The sequence below is a fragment of the Heterodontus francisci genome, chromosome 4, assembly GCF_036365525.1.
Source record: "Heterodontus francisci isolate sHetFra1 chromosome 4, sHetFra1.hap1, whole genome shotgun sequence".
NCBI lineage: Eukaryota > Metazoa > Chordata > Chondrichthyes > Heterodontiformes > Heterodontidae > Heterodontus > Heterodontus francisci.
Window position 1 is genome coordinate 93183171 of NC_090374.1, and position 19953 is coordinate 93203123.

The following is a 19953-nucleotide window of genomic DNA, read 5'->3' on the forward strand; positions in this document are numbered from 1 at the left end:
ATTACCATCCAATTTTTGGCCAACTTGAAGTTGATCATGGAGTCTGGTCTCAAAGGCATAAATGAGGGTTTCAACAGAAGATTAACTGAGGAAGGAGCAGTGATAGATGAAGTTAAGGCAATGAAAAGTAGGGGGTCCTGGTGATGGAAGCCTGAAATAGGAGTTTGCCATACATTTTGAAATGGAAAGTTGCAATCCATCCATTCATTTGAATATATAACAGATGGAAGTATAAGATTAACTAACAGTTCTTTATCTCAAACATGGAGTCACATTAATAAATGCCACTGACTTGTTTGTACCTAACTTGCTATCCAGGTCAACCTTCGTCAAAACTTTTAAAACAGTGTGTGTACTTGATCTAAAGGACTGTGTGGATCGAGCAACAGATCTTTATTCGCAATTGATGAGTAATCCAGCTAATAATACGTAAGTGTTGCAAAATTACAAAAATTACAAAAATCAACAAAAACATTATTTTCCAGATAGCAGCAAAAAAGGGACAAAATCAGATGGTGAGGCTTTCCCACCTGTGCTTAATTTCCCTCCCCTCAGGACCACTGTTGGTCACCCCTGTCCCATTAGGTATAATAACATGCCACTGGGGGACAGAGAAGGGAAGGACAAGGGGAAAGGGACCCACAAAGGGGAATTTCCCCTCTTATTGCTGCTGTCTCTGCCTTCTCCAGGGACCACCAGAAGAAAGGTAGCAATAGGCCGTGGGTCAATGGGTCGTGGGTAACCCCAAAGTACTTCAGAGGAAGGATAGGGTCTGGTAATGATATACTTTTGACAATGGCCTAAGAGTATATTTTATTAAACCTTGGTCATGGCCAAAGGCGAAATGTACTTTGGCTTCCTCTTTGTGGCTCTTTTGGCTCCATTCAGTTATGAGTCACCTCTTTAGGTGCTGCAATGACAATCCCACCTAATTCATTGTCAATCTCACTCCAGATGATTGATGCTTGAGGATGCTCTTCTAAAGTTGTGACTAAGGCACACTGTTGTGGCAGAGTATTTAATTTAACATGGGAATGCTTGAATTTGAGCTATATTTGAAACTTATTCTGAATGACAATAGTTTCAGCAAAAACATTTGTGCCTGCCTATCACCCACCCTTCATCTAAGCTAAGGGATGATGCATGACCCAAAAATCTAAAGAGTAGAATCTAAAAAATAAATGTAGCGTTTACAAAAAACAATTGCCAGGATTATTTTCTTCATTATCTTTGTATTGAATCCACTATTATCTACAACCCTTTATGAATTTTATGAACTTGAGAAGATAGAGCTAATTATCAGAACTGCATTTTTGGCAGGGAGCTTCACCTGCCAGGATCACATGTCAAAAACTCAGGCATAATCACCAGAAAGCTACCCCGAAATACCAATTTGATAGCACAGAATTTGAAGAATGAACAAATGAAGGAAAGTATGACAATATTGCCATATTCTTCTCTTTCAGAATTCCAAATTATCTCAAACGCATAATCTACTGTGAGGCCATTAAAACTGGCACTGATAAAGAGTGGAACTTTGCGTGGACAATGTATCTGAATCATACTTCGATATCAGAGGATGATCATTTACTTTTTGCTATGGGTTGTAGTAGAGAACCATGGATTTTAAACAGGTATTAGCTTTCTGGCATATAACAGTGGAACAACTTAGTGTTTTCTTTATATCTTTAATTTTTTTAAATGGTGTTTCCTTTTTGTGCAATTTTGTTGAACAATCTTAATTATTTGTGCTTTTCAATTGTCATTTTCCAGAAGCTGCATGTGCCAATAGTGATCTTATTTCAAAAGTTACTTCATAGTTTTATAGAATCTTATTGGTCATTCGTGATCCATGTGACCATTCTGTTCCTCTCATTTATCTAGCAACCTTATAGGCTGTTGGTAAGCACATGTTCAACTTGATTACTCAATGTTTAATTGGAGGGACCCTGGACCAATCCCAATATGGAAAGGAATGACAGGGGCTTGGGTTCATCTGCCATTGGTCTGTGGCAATTGCTACTTATCAGCCCCTGGTAACCATGTGTTCCATGCTAATCTTTGCTCAAGAGTTATGAACACAATGATGGGTCTATGTAAAGATTGTGACTTAAAACTCTCATCTGTCATTAGTCTATGGTAACCACTGTTCACTTGTGCCTGTTAACAATTACAAAGTAGCATAATAGTTCAGGGGATGGTAATGTACTAATAATCCAGAGGTCTGAACTAGTGCTCCAGAGACATGAGTTCAAATCCCACCACAGCAGCTAGTGAAATTTAAATTCAATTCATTAATAAATCTGGAATTAAAAAACTGGTCTCAGTAATAGTGACATTGGAACTACCGGTTTACTAAAAAACTAGTTTACCAATGCCCTTTAGGGAAGGAAATCTGCTGTCCTACACGTGACTCCAGACCCACAGCAATGTGGTTGACTCTTAACTGCCTTCTGAAATGGCCTAGCAAGTGACTCAATTATATCAAAACTGCTACAGAAAAGTAAAAAAAAATGGATGGATGGATCGACCTGGCATCGACCTAGGCACTGGAAATGTCAAAGGCACACTAAACTCAGTCAACCCTGCAAAGACCTCCTCATTAATATCTCAAGACATATGCCAAAATGGGGAGAGCTGTTCTGCTGACAAGTCAAGCAACAGCCTGACATAGTCATACTCACTGAATCATACCTTACAACCAATGTCCCAGACTCCTCACTCACCATCCTGAGGTAGCAGCACAGTAGTATACAGTCGGGATGGAGTGGCCTTGGGAGTCTGCAACATTGACTCTGGACCCCATGAAAACTTATAACATCAGGTCCAATATGGACAAGGAAACCTACAGCCGTCCCTCAGCTGATGAATCAATACTCCACCATGTTGAGCACATCTTAGAAGAAGCACTGAGGGGAATGTCATGCAGGCCCCCACCTGCCAAGAATGAGGCATATTAATTTCACCACATGGGCATTAAATTTCAAATTGTTGCTGGGAAGAAGAGAAGGCCTGTTACAAGGGGTTGCCAGGTCCCTGGCTGGAAAGACATTTTTGCATATAAACAGACAGTGTTTGGAACAAAGGAGATATCCCCTGCTCCAATACAATCCACAAACAGATGTGATCAAACCAGTTAGTCACAGGACTAGCCTGCTTGGCAGTCTGGGTTTTTTTCTGAATTGTAAAGTTTGAACTGAGTCTGAAGAAAGCAGAATGCTCCTGGACTGAAGAAGACCTCCTGTCTGCCTGTCTGCTCCCATCTCTTAATCACGGAACTCCAAAACCCACTGAAGACACATGAACCCCAAGAGAGAAAAGTCTCCTACAGTGAACAAGGTTTAAGAAGAATACTGGGCCCCAAAGAAAAGCAAGATCTGCCTACAAAAAACCCTCTTCAGAGAGTGCCTCAAACTTTTCCAATATATTTATCTTCTGCTCTTTCTGTCCCTATCTGCATGTGTGTATCACCTATGCATGCTAGTGTGGGCGCGTCGTGTATCCATAGGCATTTACCGAATTAGAGTTTAAGTTTAATAAATAGCACTTTTCTTCTTTAAACCTGAGAAAACCTGTTGTGATGGTTTCTTTTCCTTATCATTGGAAAGCAAGGATTCACAGGGGAGCTAAAAACACAGTGCGTTTAAAAATTAAACCCTGTTGCAGTAAGACCAGGTGAAGGCTTAAAGGGAACCCGAGACCTCTTTCTCACCTGGTTATAACAGTAGCAAGAGCACAGAATGTACACTGTGTGGGAGAAGTCAATGTCCATCATCAAGAGTGGCTCGATAGCACTGCTACTGACTGAGCTAGCCAAGTCCTGAAGGATATACCTGTCAGACTAGGCCGGTGTCAGGTAGCAAGAGAACCAACATGAGGGAAAAACTTATATGACCTCGCCCTCACCAATCTATTTGTCGCAGATGCATCTGTCTATGACAGCATGTGTAGGATTGACCACCGTGCAATCCTTGCGCAGATGGTCCCATCTTCACACTGAGGATACCGTCCATTGAGTTGTCTGGCTTGACAACCGTACTAAAAGGGATAGACTCAGAACAGATCTAGCAACTCAAAACTGGGCATCCATGAGATGCTGTGGGCCATCAGAAGCAGCAGAATTGTATTCAACCACAGTCTGTAACCTCATGGCCCGGCATATCCCTCATTCTATCATTATTATCAAGCCAGAGGATCAACTCTGGTTCAATGAAGAGTGCAGGAGTGAGTGCCAGGAGCAGCACCAGGCATACATAAAAATGAGATGCCAACCTGGTGAAGCTACACAGGACTGCATGCATGCTTAACAGCAGAAGCAGCATGCAATTGACAGGGCTAAGCGATCCCACAACCAACGGATCAGATCAAGGCTCTGCATTCCTACCACATTCAGTTCTGAATGGTGATGGAAAATCTAACAACTCCCTGGAGGAGAAAGCTCCACAAATGTCCCCATCCTCAGTGATGGGGGAGCACATCACATGAGTATAAAAGACAAGACTGAAGCATTTGCAACCATCTTCAGCCAGAAGTGCCGAGTAGATGATCTATCTCGGCCTCCTCCTGAGGTTCCCAGCATCACGGATGCCAGTCTTCAGCCAATTTGATTCACTCCACGCGATATCAAAAAATGGCTGAAGGCACCGGATACTGCAAAGGCTATGGGCCCTGACAACATCCCATCTGTAGTACTGAAGACTCATGCTCCAGAACTAGCCACACCCCTAGCCAAACTGTTCCAGTACAGCTACAACATTGGCATCTACCTGACAATGTAGAAAATTGTACAGGTATGGCCTGTCCACAAAAAGTGGTGGGTCGACATTGACAGTGCTATCAAATGGCACTTACTCAGCAACAACCTGCTCACGAATGCTCAGTTTGGGTTTTGCTAGGACCACTCAGCCCTGGACGTCATTACAACTTTGCTCCAAACATGGGCAAAAAAGCTGAAGTCCAAAGGTGAGGTGAGAGTGACTGCCCTTAACATCAAAGCAGCATTTGACAAAATGTGTCATCAAGGAGCCCTAGCAAAACTGAAGTCAATGGGGATCAGGGAGAAAACTCACTACTGGTTGGAGTCATACCTAGCACAAAGGAAGATGGTTGTGGTTGTTGGAGGCTAATCATCTCAGTCCGAGAACATCGCTGCAGGACTTCCTCAGGGTAGTGTCCTGGGCCCGACCATCTTCAGCGGCTTCATCATTGACTTTCCCTCCATCATAAGGTCAGAAGTCTGGATGTTCGCTGATGTTTGCACAATGTTCAGCACCATTTGCGACTCCTCAGACACTGAAGCAGTCTGTGTAGAAATGCAGCAAGACCTGGAAAATATCCAGGCTAGGGCTGATAAGTGGCAAGTAACATTCGCACCACACAAGTGCCAGGCAATGACCATCTCCAACAGGAGAGAATCTAACCATCTCCCCTTGACATTCATCGGCATTACCATCACTGAATCCCCCACTATGAACATTCTGGGTGTTACCATTGACCAGAAGCTGAACAGGAGCAGCCACAGAAATAGTGTGGTTACAAGAGCAGGTCAGAGGCTGGGAATTCTGCGGTGAGTAACTCAACTCCTGATTCCCCAAAGTCTGTCCACCATCTACAAGGCACAAGTCAGGGGTGTATTGGAATACTCTCCACTTCCCAGGATGAGTGCGACTCCAACAACACACGAGAAACTCGACGCCATCCAGGACAAAGCAGCCTGCTTGATTGGCACCCCATCCACCACCTTCAACATTCACTCCCTCCATCACCAATGCACAGTGGCAGCAATGTGTACCATCTACAAGATGCACTGCAGCAACTCACCAAGGCTCCTTCAACAGCACCTTCCAAACCAGCGACCTCTTCCACCTACAAGGAAAGGACAGCAGATGCATGGGAATACCGCCACCTGCAAGTTCCTCTCCAGGTCCCAAACAATCCTGACTTGAAAATATATCGCCTAGCTAACAGGAAACAGAGAGTCGGCATAAATAGGTCATTTTCTGGTTGGCAAGATATAACAAGTGGTGTGCCAAAGGGATCTGTACTGGGACCTCAACTTTTTGCAATTTATATAAATGACTTAGATGAAGGGACCGAAGGTATAGTTGCTAAATTTGCTGACGACACAAAGATAGGTAGGAAAGTAAGTTGTGAAGAGGACGTAAGGAGGCTACAAAGGGATATAGATAGGTTAAGTGAGTGGGCTAAGACCTGCCAAATGGAGTATAATGTGGGAAAATGTGAAATTGTCCATTTTGGCAGGAAGAATTAAAAAAAGATGCATATTATCTCAATGGTGAGAGATTGCAGAGCTCTTTGATGAAGAGGGATCTGGGTGTCCGAGTGCATGAATCTCAAAAGTTTAGTATGCAGGTACAGCATGTAATTAGAATTAGAATTAGAATATTACAGCGCAGTACAGGCCCTTCGGCCCTCGATGTTGCGCCGCTCATCTGACCTACACTATTCCATTTACATCCATATGTCTATCCAATGACCACTTAAATGCCCTTAAAGTTGGCGAGTCTACTACTGTTGCAGGCAGGGCGTTCCACGCCCCTACTACTCTCTGCGTAAAGAAACTACCTCTGACATCTGTCCTATATCTTTCACCCCTCAACTTAAAGCTATGTCCCCTCGTGTTTGCCATCCTCATCCGAGGAAAAAGACTCTCACTATCCACCCTATCTAACCCTCTGATTATCTTGTATGTCTCTATTAAGTCACCTCTCCTCCTCCTTCTCTCTAACGAAAACAACCCCAAGTCCCTCAGCCTTTCCTCGTAAGACCTTCCTTCCATACCAGGCAACATCCTAGTAAATCTCCTCTGCACCCTTTCCAAAGCTTCGACATCCTTCCTATAATGCGGTGACCAGAACTGCACGCAATACTCCAGGTGCGGCCTCACCAGAGTTTTGTACAGCTGCATCATGACCCCGTGGCTCTGAAACTCGATCCCCCTACTAATAAAGGCTAACACACCATATGCCTTCTTAACAGCCCTATTAACCTGGGTAGCAACTTTCAGGGATTTATGTACCTGGATACCAAGATCTCTCTGCTCATCTACACTACCAAGAATCTTCCCATTAGCCCAGTACTCTGCATTGCTGTTACTCCTTCCAAAGTGAATCACCTCACACTTCTCCGCATTAAACTCCATTTGCCATCTCTCAGCCCAGCTCTGCAGCCTATCTATGTCCCTCTGTACCCTACAACACCCTTCGACACTATCCACAACTCCACCGACCTTCGTGTCATCTAATAAGGAAACTCAATGGAATATTATCATTTCTGGCAAGGGGAATTGAATACAAAAGTAGGGAGGTTATACTTCAGCTGTACAGGGCATAGGTGAGATCACATCTGGAGTACTGTGTATAGTACTATTCTCCTTATTTAAGGAAGGATGTAAATGCATTGAAGGTTTATTAAACTAATACCTGGAATGGACAGGCTGTCTTATGAGGAAAGATTGGACAGGCTCAGCTTGTATCTGCTGGAGTTTTGAAGAGTAAGAGGCGACTTGATTGAAACATATAAGATCCTGAGGGGTCTTGACAGGGTGGATGTGGATAGGATGTTTACCCTCGTGGGAGAATCTAGAACTAGGGGTCACTGCTTAAAAATAAGGGCTCGCCCATTTAAGATAGAGATTAGGAGAAATTTTTTCCCTTAGAGGGTCATGAGTCTTTGGAATTCTCTTCCTCAAAAGGCAGTGGAAGCAGAGTCTATGAATATTTTTAAGGCAGAGGTAGATCGATTCTTGATAAGGAAGGGGGTGAAAGGTTATCGGGGGCAGGTGGAAATGTGGAGTAATCAGGTCAGCCTACTCCTGCTCCTAATTCGTATATGTTCGTATGTTCATTCCTTCACTGTCGCTGGATCAAAATCCTGGAACTCCCTCTCTAATAGCACTGTGGGTGTACCCACACCAGATGGACTGCAGTGGTTCAAGAATGCTGCTCACCACCACCTTCTCGTGGGCAATTAGAGATGGGCAGCTATGCTGGCCTTGCCAGCGATGTCCACATCCTATGAAAGAATAAAAAAAACTCTGTACTTGCCTAGATGCGTGCAGCTCCTACAACACTCAAGAAGCTCGACACCATCCAGGACAAAGCAACTCACTTGATCAACACCCCATCTCCCACCTTAAACGTACACTGCCTTCACCACCAGCACAGAGTGGCAGCACAAGATGCACTGCAGCAACTCGCCAAGCCTCCTTCGACAGCACCTTTCAAACCCGCGACCTCTACCATCTACAAGGACAAAACAGCAGACGCATGGAAACACCACCACCTGTAATTTGACCCCTCCAAGCCACACACATTCCTGACTTGGAACTATATCGCTGTTCCATCACTGTTGCTGGGTCAATAAACTGGAACTCCTTTCCTAACAGCACTGTGAATGTACCTACACCATATGGACTTCAGCAGTTCAAGAAGGCAGCTCACAACTACCTTCTCAAGGGCAATTAGAGATGGGCAACAAATGGGCCTTGCCAACAATGCTCACATCCCATGAAAGAAAAAAAAAGTAATTTATTTTTCTAGGGTAACAAAAATAGTCTTCAGAAATGTGTTAAAACATAGTTAAATTTGGAAAGTTAGCATTGAGGTAGCAGGAAGTATGCAAATATACATAAGGGATAGCTTTATTTCAGGCATGGATCTTCATTGTGTGGGAGCAGAGGTCACAAATTTCACCCTTCATGCTCCAGTTTAGTTAGATTCAACACCAGAAGTAAAGATTGACAAAATTACCCCTATATAATAGATACCTATCTAGACATATATCCATCTATTTTATATTAAAATTTATGGTGGTGTCAGGATTCCAAAGGTTCTGCTAGTAGGTGGTTCTGTCAACATAACATAATATGGCACATTGATAATAGAACATCACCTAATGTTACGTGACAACCTAAACATAAGCCTAATTAAATGTCAGATAATTGTCCTTCAAACTTGTTAGCATCACTAAAAACATCAGAACAAGTACGTAGTACTGTAATTGAGCTGTATCAATCTCAATGCTTTTAAAGAAATAAAAGCAGAAAAAATTGTGTTAGCAACAGAAAGATGCATAAAGATAATTGAACATTAGAAAAAACAAGGTCAAAGAGTAGTAATGGAAGATGTTGTCGACAGTCCTATCAAGTAGCACCTGCTCAGTGACACTCAGTTTGGGTTCCGCCAGGGCCACTCAGCTCCTGACTTCATTACAGTCTTGCTTCAGACATGAACAAAAGAGCTGAACTCAAGAAGAGAGGTGAGAGTGACTGCCATTAACATCAAAGCAGCAATTGACCGAGTATGGCATCAAGGATCCCTAGCAAAACTGAGGTCAATGGGATCAGGGGGAAAATGCTCCAATATTTGGAGTCAGACCTAGCTCAAAGGAAGGTGGTTGTGGTTGTTGGAGGTCAATCATCTGAGCTCCGGGGCATCACAGCATCACCTTAGGGTAGTGTCCTCGGCCCAACCATCTTCAGTTGCTTCATTAATGACCTTCCTTCAATCATAAGGTCAGAAATGGGGATGTCCGCTGATGATTGCACAATGTTCAGCACCATTCGCGACTCCTCAGATATTGAAGCAGTCCATGTAGAAATGCAGCAAGACCTGGACAATATCCAGGCTAGGGCTGATAAGTGGCAAGTAACATTTTATTTATTTTTAGAGATACAGCACTGAAACAGGCCCTTCGGCCACCGAGTCTGTGCCGACCAACAACCACCCATTTGTACTAATCCTACATTAACCCCATATTCCCTACCACATCCCCACCATTCTCCTACCATCTACCAACACTAGGGGCAATTTACAATGACCAATTTACCTATCAACCTGCAAGTCTTTGGCTGTGGGAGGAAACCGGAGCACCCGGCGGAAACCCACGCGGTCATAGGGAGAACTTGCAAACTCCCGCACAGGCAGTACCCAGAACTGAACCCGGGTCGTTGGAGCTGTGAGGCTGCAGGTCTAACCACTGCGCCACTGTGCCGCCCAAATTTGTGCCACACAAGTGCCAGGCAATGACTATCTCCAACAGGAGAGAGTCTAACCATCTCCCCTTGACATTCAATGGCATTATGATCGCTGCATTCCCCACTATCAACATCCTTGGGGGTTACCATTGACCAGAAACTGAACTGGAGTAGCCATATAAATACTGTGGCTACAAGAGCAGGTCAGAGGCTAGGAATCCTGCAGCAAGTAACTCACCTCCTGACTCCCCAAAACCTGTCCACCATCTGAAAGACACAAGTTAGGAGACTAATGGAATACTCTCCACTTGCCTGGATGGGTGCAGCTCCATCCAGGACAAAGCAGCCCGCTTGATTGGCACCCCATCCACAAACATTCACTCCCTCCACCACTGACGCACAGTGGCAGCAGTGGATACCATCTACAAGATGCACTGCAGCACTGCACCAAGGCTCTTTCAACTGCACCTTCCAAACCTGCAACCTCTATCACCTAGAAGGACAGGGGCACAGATGCATGGGAACATCACCACCTACAAGTTCTCCTCCAAGCCACAAACCATCCTGACTTAGAACTATATAGTCTACCTTCTCAAGGGCAATTAGGGATGGGCAATACATGCTGGCCTAGCCAGCGAAGCCTACATCCAATGAACGAATAAATAAAAATTTGTAAGAGAAGCATGGATGCAGAAAGTGGAATCGTAACTAATGCTGGTAACATAGAATCCACCAAGAGGGATTGTAGCAGCAGAAAGGTGATGGAACAGAACTGTCATAAAAAGAATGTAAGCCACAGGGACATGCAAGATGCTTATCTGAAACAGCACTGGTGCACACCTGAGCCCCCCTGAGCAAGTTTGCACCCCAGCCTGTTGACAAAGTTTTTGACCCTGTCACTGCTGAGACAATTTTTGGTGGCTCCCCTCATCTCGGCAGTCTTTTGGCCCTAACCTGTCTCCCAGCTAAACAAGTTTTCACTGCTCACCCTTTCTGAAAGCACCTCAGTGAAGTTTGTAAGAAAGGATGACCTCAAATGGAGAGATAAGGACAGAATTTATGACAGAAACCCACTCCGTTCAGCAAAAAAGGAGGTGGGAGAGCAGTTAAAATGGATCAACTCCAATGAATGATTGTAATATATTATTGAGTAAGGTCAGTTCAGTAAATGTTAATTTAAATATATTATGGATTCTATTATATTTAATATGATAATATATTATTGTATATTTGGAGAATTACCAGCCTTCAATCTCGGTGGGCAAAGCCACAGGAGATCCTGTGTCCTACAGAGATCCTCATACGTCTCCTATTGAACTTTAGCAAATTCCATAATGTTCCTAATTGGATCTCTGACTACTATTCTATCCGTGTATACAGTGACTGTGACACAGTTCAAGTCATGACTCACTTAATGAAACTTGAGAATAAATATACTGTGCCTCACTAATAATCAATAACAACATTGTGGCTCTTCATTTTATTTTTGCAGATATTTATACTATTCTCTGGATGAGTTAATGGTCTCTCAGGAACATTCATTCTTGGTTTTTCGTTTTATGGCAACAAATCCAATTGGTTTGCCATTAGTATGGAACTTCATAAGAGCAAACTGGAAAACTATTGAAACTAAGTAAGTCAACTAGTCTAGAATGCAGGTTTCATCTGACACCTGCTTCTGGGTGCATTTAAGCATGATTTTTTTAAAAAACATCCAGTATTCTCCACCTTACATATTCCATCAATTGCTCACTGTGATGTGACACGTGTAGAAATCTGCTGTGGAACTCTGGTATAAAAAGATGCATTAGGGTAGCAATTCCAATTCTGTACTCGGCAGTGCTCAATATTCTATACATTTAATTTAATGGGTGGAAAATCAGTGCCTGGAAAGCACAGAATTGCAATTTCTATGTAGAAACATCAAAACATAGAAAAATTTGGGCATGGAAGAAGGCCACTTGGCCTATCGTGCCTGTGCTGAAAAAGAACTATCTAGCCTAATCCTATTTTCCGGCTTGAGGTCTGTAACCCTGTAGATTATGGCACTTCAAGTGCATATCCAAGTATTTTTGAAGTGAGATCACAGAATTGTAACAACATAGAAGGAAGCCATTCATCCCATCACATCTGTGCTGGCTCTCTGAAGGAACTATTCACCTAGTGCCAGTCCTCTGTCTCCTCCCCATATCCGTGCATATTCCTCCTTTTCAGATAACAACCCAATTTCCTCTTGAATGCCTCAGTTGAACCTGCCTCTACCATAATCTCAGGCAGTGCATTCTAGATCCTAACCACTCACTGTGTGAAAAAGTTTTTCCTCATGTCGCCATTACCTCTTTTACCAATTACCTTCAATCTGTGCCCTCTTGTTCTTGATCCTTCCATCAATGAGAACGTTTTTTCCCTATCTATTCTGCCCAGACCCCTCATCATTTTGAATAGCTCTATCAAGTCTCCTCTCAACCTTATAATAAAAGCAAAATACTGCAGATGCTGGAAATCTGAAATAAAAACAGAAAGTGGTGGAAATACTCAGCTGGTCTGGCAGCATCTGTGGAGAGAGAAGCAGAGTTAACATTTCAGGTCTATAATAAAAACAAGAAATGCTGGGACCACTCAGCAGGTCTGGCAGCATCTGTGAAAAGAGAAGCAGAGTTAACGTTTCGGGTCAGTGACCCTTCTTCGGAACTTCAGGTCTGTGATCTTTTATCAGAGTTCTGAGGTCACAGACCTGAAACGTTGACTCTGCTTCTCTCTCCACAGATGCTGCCAGACCTGCTGTGTATTTCCAGCACTTTCTGTTTTTACTCCTTTCAACCTTCTCTTCTCCAAGGAAAACGGTCCCAAATGTCTCCAATCTATCCACGTAACTGAAATTTCTCATCACTGAAACCATTCTCGTGAATCTTTTCTGCAGTCTCTGTAATGCCTTCACATCTTTCCGAAAGTGTGGCTCCCAGAACTGAACACAATACTCCAGTTGAGGCCGAACCAGTGTTTTATACAAGTTTAACATAACTTCTTTGCTTTTGTACTCTATGGCCCTATTAATGAAGCCTAGGATGCTATATGCTTTATTAGCTGCTCTCAACCTGTCTTGCCACCTTCAGTGATTTATGCACATTTACACCCCAGTCCCTCTGCTCCTGCACCCACTTTAGAATTATACCATTGATTTTATTTGGCTCTCTGCGTTCTTCCTGCCAAAATGAATCACTTCATACTTCTCCGCATTACATTTCATCTGCCACTTGTCTGCCCATTCCAACAATCTGTCTCTGTCCTTTTGAAGTTTCATACAATCCTCCTCATTCTTCACAATGCTTCCAAGATTTTTTCCATTTGCAAAATTTGAAATTGTGCCCTGTACATAAATGTCTAGGTCATTATTATATGTCTGGAGGAGAAAGGATCCTAACACCAGCTTCTGGGGAACTCCACTAGAAAGCTTCCATTAACCACTGCTGTTTGTTTCCTGTCACACAGCTAATTTTGTATCCATGTTGCCACTGTCCCTTTTATTCCATGAGCTATAATTTTGCTCACAAGTCTGTTGTGCGGCACGTTATCAAATGCCTTTTGGAATTCCATGTACACCACATTAACAGCATTACCCTCATCAACCCTCTGTTTCCTCATCAAAAAGCTCTAGCAAGTTACTTCAGGCAGTGAGTTCCAGACTCCATCACCCTCTGGGTTAAAACATTTCTTCTCAACTCCCCTCTCATCCTTCTGTAAATTACTTTAAATCTATGGCCCCTGGCTATTGACCTCTCTGCTAAGGGAAATAGGTCCTTCCTATCCACTCTATCTAGGCCCCTCATAATTTTATACACCTCAATTATATCTCCCCTCAGCCTCCTCTGTTCCAAAGAAGAAAAAACAGCCTATCCAATCTTGCCTCATAGCTAAAATTTTCCATTACCACAACATTCTCATAAATCTCCTTTGTACCCTCCCTAGTGTGATCACAACCCTCCTGTGACCAGAACTGTATGCAGTACTCTAGCTGTGACATAATTAGTGTTTTATAGAGTTCTAGCAGAAACTCCCTGCTCTTATATTCTATTTCTCAGCCAATAAAGGAAAGTATCCCAAATGCTTTCTTAACCACCTTACCATTCTGTCCAGCTTCTTGCAGGGATCTGTGGGCTTGCATTCCAAAGTCCCTCTATTCCTCTATACTTCCCAGTATCCTACCATTTATTGTGTAATCCCCTGCGTTGTTTGCCTTTCCAAATGGATTACCTTGCACTTCTCTGGATTGAATTTCATTTGCCACTTCTCTGCCCAACTGCTATCTTCCTGCAGTCTACATTCATGGGATGTGGGTGTCACTGGCCAGACCAGCATTTATTGCCCATCCCTAATTGCCCTTGAGAAGGCAGTGGTGAGCTGCCTTCTTGAACCACTGCAGTCCATGTGGGGTAGGTATACCCACAGTGCTGTTAGGAAGGGAATTCCAGGATTTTGACCCAGCGGCAGTGAAGGAACAGCGATATAGTTCCAAGTCAGGATGGTGTGTGACTTGGAGGGGAACTTGCAGGTGGTGGTGTTCCCATGCATTTTCTGCCCTTGTCCTTTTGGTTGGTAGAGGCCGCGGGTTTGGAAGGTACTGTCTAAGGAGCCTTGGTGCATTGCTGCAGTGTATCTTGTAGATGGTACACACTGCTGCCACTGTGCGTCGGTGGTGGTGGGATTGGATTTTGGACCAAAAAGGGATAGAGCAGGGTACTTTCTAAATGGGAAGAGGTTAAGTACAGTGGATATTCAAAGAGACTTGGGGGTTCAGGTGCATAGATCTTAAAAATGTCACGAGCAAGTGCAGAAAATAATCAAAAAGGCTAATGGAATGCTCGCCTTTATATCCAGAGGATTGGAGTATAAAGACACAGAGGTTATGCTGCAGCTGTACAAAACCCTGGTTAGACCCCACTTGGAGTACTGTGAGCAGTTCTGGGCACCACACCTTAGGAAGGATATATTGGCCTTGGAGGGAGTGCAACGTATGTTTACAAGAATGATACCTGGACTACAGGGGTTAAGTTACGTGGAGAGATTACACAAATTAGGCCTGTTTTCGCTAGAATTTAGAAGGTTAAGGGGTGATCTGATTGAAGTCTTCAAGATATTAACAGGAAAAGACAGGCTAGATAAAGATAAACTATTTCCACTGGTTGAAGATTCTAAAACTAGGGGGCACAGTCTAAAAACTAGGACCAGACCATTCAGGAGAGATGTTAGGAAGCACTTCTTCATGCAAAGGGTGGTAGAGGTTTGGAACTCGCTCCCACAAACAACAGTTGAAGCTAGAACAGTTGTTAATTTTAAATCTGAGATAGATAGATTTTTGTTAAGCAAAGATATTAAGGGATATGGGACAAAGGCATATGGAGTTAGGTCGCGGATCAGCCACGATCTCATTGAATGGCGGGACAGGCTCGAGGGGCTGAATGGCCTACTCCTGTTGCTATCTCTCTATGTTCCTATGTTCATTGATCCTCTTTGTTATTTCCTCAAAAAATTCAATCAAGTTAGTCAGACATGACCTTCCCTTAACAAATCCATGCTGACAGTCCTTGATTAATTTGTGCCTTTCTAAATGAATATTTATCCTGTCCTTTTGAACTTTTTCCAATGATTTGCCCACCACTGAGATTAGGCTGACTGGCCTGTACTCACTTGGTCTATCCCTTTCTCCATTTTTAAAGAAGGGTACAATGTTAGCTTTCCTCTGGCACCACAATTATAGCCAGAGAGGATTGGAAAATGATGGCCAGAGCTTCTGATATTTTCTCCCTTGCTTCCCTTAGCTGCCTGGGATATATTTCACAGAAAATGCTGGAAATACTCAGCAGGTCAGGCAGCATCTGCGGAAAAAGAAACAGAGAGCTGGATTTTACATTGGGCGGACAGGAGCTGGCCACCAACGTAAAAGTTGGTGGCGATCCCGCTTTCGCTTCGCCTGAGGATCCGTCCCGCATTTTTACAGGTCCCCAGGCTTTAATTGTTCCGTGGCGGGACTTCCACCCACTTGAGGGAGGAAGTCCCGCCGCATTCAGCTGCCGGCCAATCAGCGGCCGGCCAATCAGCGGGCTAGCAGCTCTTAGTCTCAACAGCACCACTGGGAGCGGTGGCAACTGCTGGGACTGCAGCCCAGCTGACCGCAGAGGAAGACATGGAGCCGGGATTTAAGGCACGTTTTGGTTGCCTCACTGGGGGTAATTGGTCGGGCCCCAGCGAGGCAAGGGTGGTTGTTTGGGGGAAGGGGGGTGTTTTGGGTCCTGGGGGTGGTTGGGGAAGCGGAGGCGGCCCTCATCAGGCACACTGTGCCCGATTATCAGGGTCCACCGCCAGGACGCTGAGAAGCGACCTGCTTTTCCCAGGTGCCTTTTCCCGGCTCCAGGATGCCTGCTTGCCACACATAAAATCCACGTTGAGGCGGGCGAAGGCCCTTAAGTGGCCACTTAAGGGCCTTGATTGGCCTGGGGCGGGCAACCTGTTTTTCGCCCCCACCCCTGCCCTTCATAAAGGGGGGGCGGAGGCGGGAGCGGGTCGGGAAAGCCTCCCGCTCCATTTTACGCCACTCCCTCACCACCATCCGGCATTTCAGGGCTGTGATCTGTCATCATAATTGGGAAAAGTTAGAGATGCAATAGGTTTTGAACAAGTGAAAGGGGGAGCGGGGAAAAGAACAAAAGGGAAGGTCTGTAGAGTGAGGGCAGGAGAGATTAAGTAACAAAAGGTTTAATGATACAAATCCAAAGGGAGTGGTAATGGGATAAGTAATGAAACAAAATATGTGTCGGGATGAGGTGTGAATGGCAGGATAGCAACTGTCCAAACACGAAGTAAAGGAATTAAGAAAAAAAAGCAAGAGGCGAGAGAAAATGAACCAACAAAAAAAAACACGTAAAGATATAAAAAAATGGGGCAGAGGTTATGATCTAAAATTATTGAACTCAATGTTGAGTCCAGAAGGCTGTAAAGTGCCCAGTCGAAAGATGAGGTGGTGTTCCTTGAACTTGCATTGAGCTTCATTGGAACATTATAGCAGGCCAAGGACAGAGAGGTCAGAGTGGGAGCAAGGTAGAGCATTGAAATGATAAGCGGCAGGAAGCTCGCTGTCATGCCTGCTGTCTGAACAGAGGTGTTCCGCAAAGCAGTCACCAGTCTGCATCTGGTTTCCCCAATGTAGAGGGGAGCACATTGCGTCAAGCAAATACTGTATTCCAAATTGAAGGAAGTATAAATAAATCCCTGTTTCACTTGAAAGGAGTTTTTGGGGCCTTGAAATGTGTCATGAAAAACATGCTATGCTGAATGATTATTTTAATTCATTGGTTGGAAACCTACATGAAACTTTAAAAAAATTGACAGCTAAGATGGCCACCACAATTTGCATTGAAATACCTCACATTCCAAGGCTTCGAAGTGGAGATGCATTGCTAAATAGCTCTCATCCAGAACAATGGCTTGAACAGTTGAGTGAATGATTTGGTAGCCCTCGTTAGTAAGACATTCAAAACCATCTTGGAGCATTCACACTAGTGGAGACGAACCTCTAGGGGGTAAACTTTGAATCAATAAGACCTGAGAGAGATTGGGATTCTTAGCCTTGGATCTCATTAAAGTGAAAAAAGAATACACTGAGAGAATCATGTGACAGTCTCCCCAGTCTGTGTGAAAATTTGGAGTTTCTGTTACACACAGCAAACAAGCTTTGAGAGCTAATCAGTACAGGACCCCAGCGGGGAGGTCTCTCTCTCTCTCTCTCTCTCTCTCCAGGTAATACTGCAAATTACGAATCCTATCTGCGACTGCAGAACATCCAAGTCTATCATTACTACAGACTGAGATCATGGGGAGAAAGCCACTTCACTGTCTCCAAGTAAACCCTGAACCAAGGGGGCCATTTCTAACAGCCAGGGACTTTTATTTGTTCTGGACTGTACTGCATCCAAACGTGTGTGTGTGTGTGTGTGTGTGTGTGTGTTAGTTGTACTCATACTTAACTCGGGTTTTGATTCTAAGGTTTTTTTTATTCATTCATGGGATGTGGGCGTCACTGGCTATGCCAGCATGTATTGCCCATCCCTAATTGCCCTTGAGAAGGTGGTGGTGAGCTGCCTTCTTGAACCGCTGTAGTCCATTTGGGGTAAGTAGATCCACAGTGCTGTTAGGAAGCGAGTTCCAGGATTTTGACCCAGCGACAGTGAAGGAACGGCGATATAGTTCCAAGTCAGGGTGGTGTGTGACTTGGAGGGAAACTTGCAGGTGGTGATGTTCCCATGTATTTGCTGTCCTTGTCCTTCTAGTTGGTAGAGGTCGCGGGTTTGGAAGGTGCTGTCTAAGGTGCCTTGGTTAAACTCTTGTTTAAACTTCTTGTTGAAACTCAAGAAAACCTGTCCAATTGGTTCTTTTATGATCATAACACATAAAGGGTTAAACACTCACTGAATTGGTAAGCACATCCACTGTTTAAAAAAGAATAAACTCTGTTGCAGTCAAACAAGGAGAGGGACAAGAGGGGAGCCTTTCGACCCCTTCTCACCTGATCGTAACAACTGCAACCACAGTATTTTGCTTTTATGTTTGGGATACATTTCATCCAGGCCTGGTGATTTATCTACTTTCAAAGGTGCAAAACACCTGAATATTTCCTTTCTCCATGTTTATCCTATCCAATATTTCACACTCCCCCTCCTTAACTATAATGTCTGCATCATCCCCCTCTTTTGTGAAGACAGAGGCAAAGTATTCAGTAAGAACCATGCCAACATCTTCTGCCTCCACCCATAGGTTCCCTGTTTGATCTCTAATAGGCCTTACTCTCTCCTTCATTATCCTCTATCTCTCAGTATTGATAAAATAGAGAAATGAAAAATGTTGCAATGCAGACGAGTTTTGAAAACCAGAGTTGGCAAAATATTGTCTTATAATTTTATTTTTAAATGGCCTCAGTTTTTAAGCATTATATGAAGTTATAAACCTGTAATTCTTAGAGGTTTTCCATAACAATCAAATATGTCGCTGACTGAGGTATTTAGAGGTATTTATTTGCATAAAACTAATCATTAATTAATTAATAAATATGAAGACATTGAATAAAAGCATGGCAAGCATTTATTGTTATTATAAAATACTTTACTCAAACAATTGTAGATATATTGAAACAGATATTGTGAAGTTGTTTCTGTGTGTGATATATTTGATGGTTATGGAAAACCTTGAAGAATTACAGGTTTATAACATGATATAATGCTTCAAACCTGAGGCCAATTAAAAATAAAATCATAAGAAAAAATTTTACCAACTCTGGTTTTCAAAACTCCTCTGCATTGCAACATTTTTCATTTCTCTAATTTATCAATACTGCCTCGGCCATTGACAAACTCTCCTGTCTTTTTTTTAGGCTCAAAGTGTCATACGTTAGAAGCCAAGACCCAATCAATGCACACTTTCTTCATTAACACTCAACTCATTTGTCCTCAGAATCTCAAACTGCTGAACTGCTGACTTGCCTCAGTTTTCAAAAGCCCAGGTTTGACATTGCCTAACTATCACTTTCTCATTTACATTCTTGCCTACTCTTCTTTCTTTAGGTCATCAGCTGAGAGGGTTGTTATTGCTGCAGAATGGAAAACCTTTAAGCACTCCTAAATGAGTTATATCACAACTAGATGTGGAGCAATTTCCCCTCTACCCGAGCAGAACAATTTTATATTAGTCATGAGCTCGGAAAGAGAATTCCCTACTTCACCAGATAATTTCCTGTTCCTACCCCAGGCCTCTCTGTCTAAGATTGACAATTAAGCCCTTATGTTATGAGGCTCTGCTGATGATGCAGAGCTTCACTGATGGTGAATCTGGATCAGAAGTAGGTTTATTGCCTTGCTTATGTTGCTTATGGATTATGTTGCTCCTAATTTTCTGAGGCACAACTTGGGGAA

The 19953-nt window shown here is 43.4% G+C and overlaps 1 protein-coding gene across 1 annotated transcript in view; it reads left to right on the forward strand.

The window, feature by feature from the left end:
• The window catches only part of LOC137369147 (aminopeptidase Q-like), a 249146-nt gene that overhangs the window by 210343 nt on the left and 18850 nt on the right, over window positions 1-19953 (forward strand). Inside the window, exons 16-18 of the mRNA XM_068029875.1 lie at window positions 319-429; window positions 1467-1634; window positions 11490-11630. Coding sequence (XP_067885976.1) covers window positions 319-429; window positions 1467-1634; window positions 11490-11630 — 420 coding nt within the window. The remainder of the gene's footprint in view (window positions 1-318; window positions 430-1466; window positions 1635-11489; window positions 11631-19953) is intronic.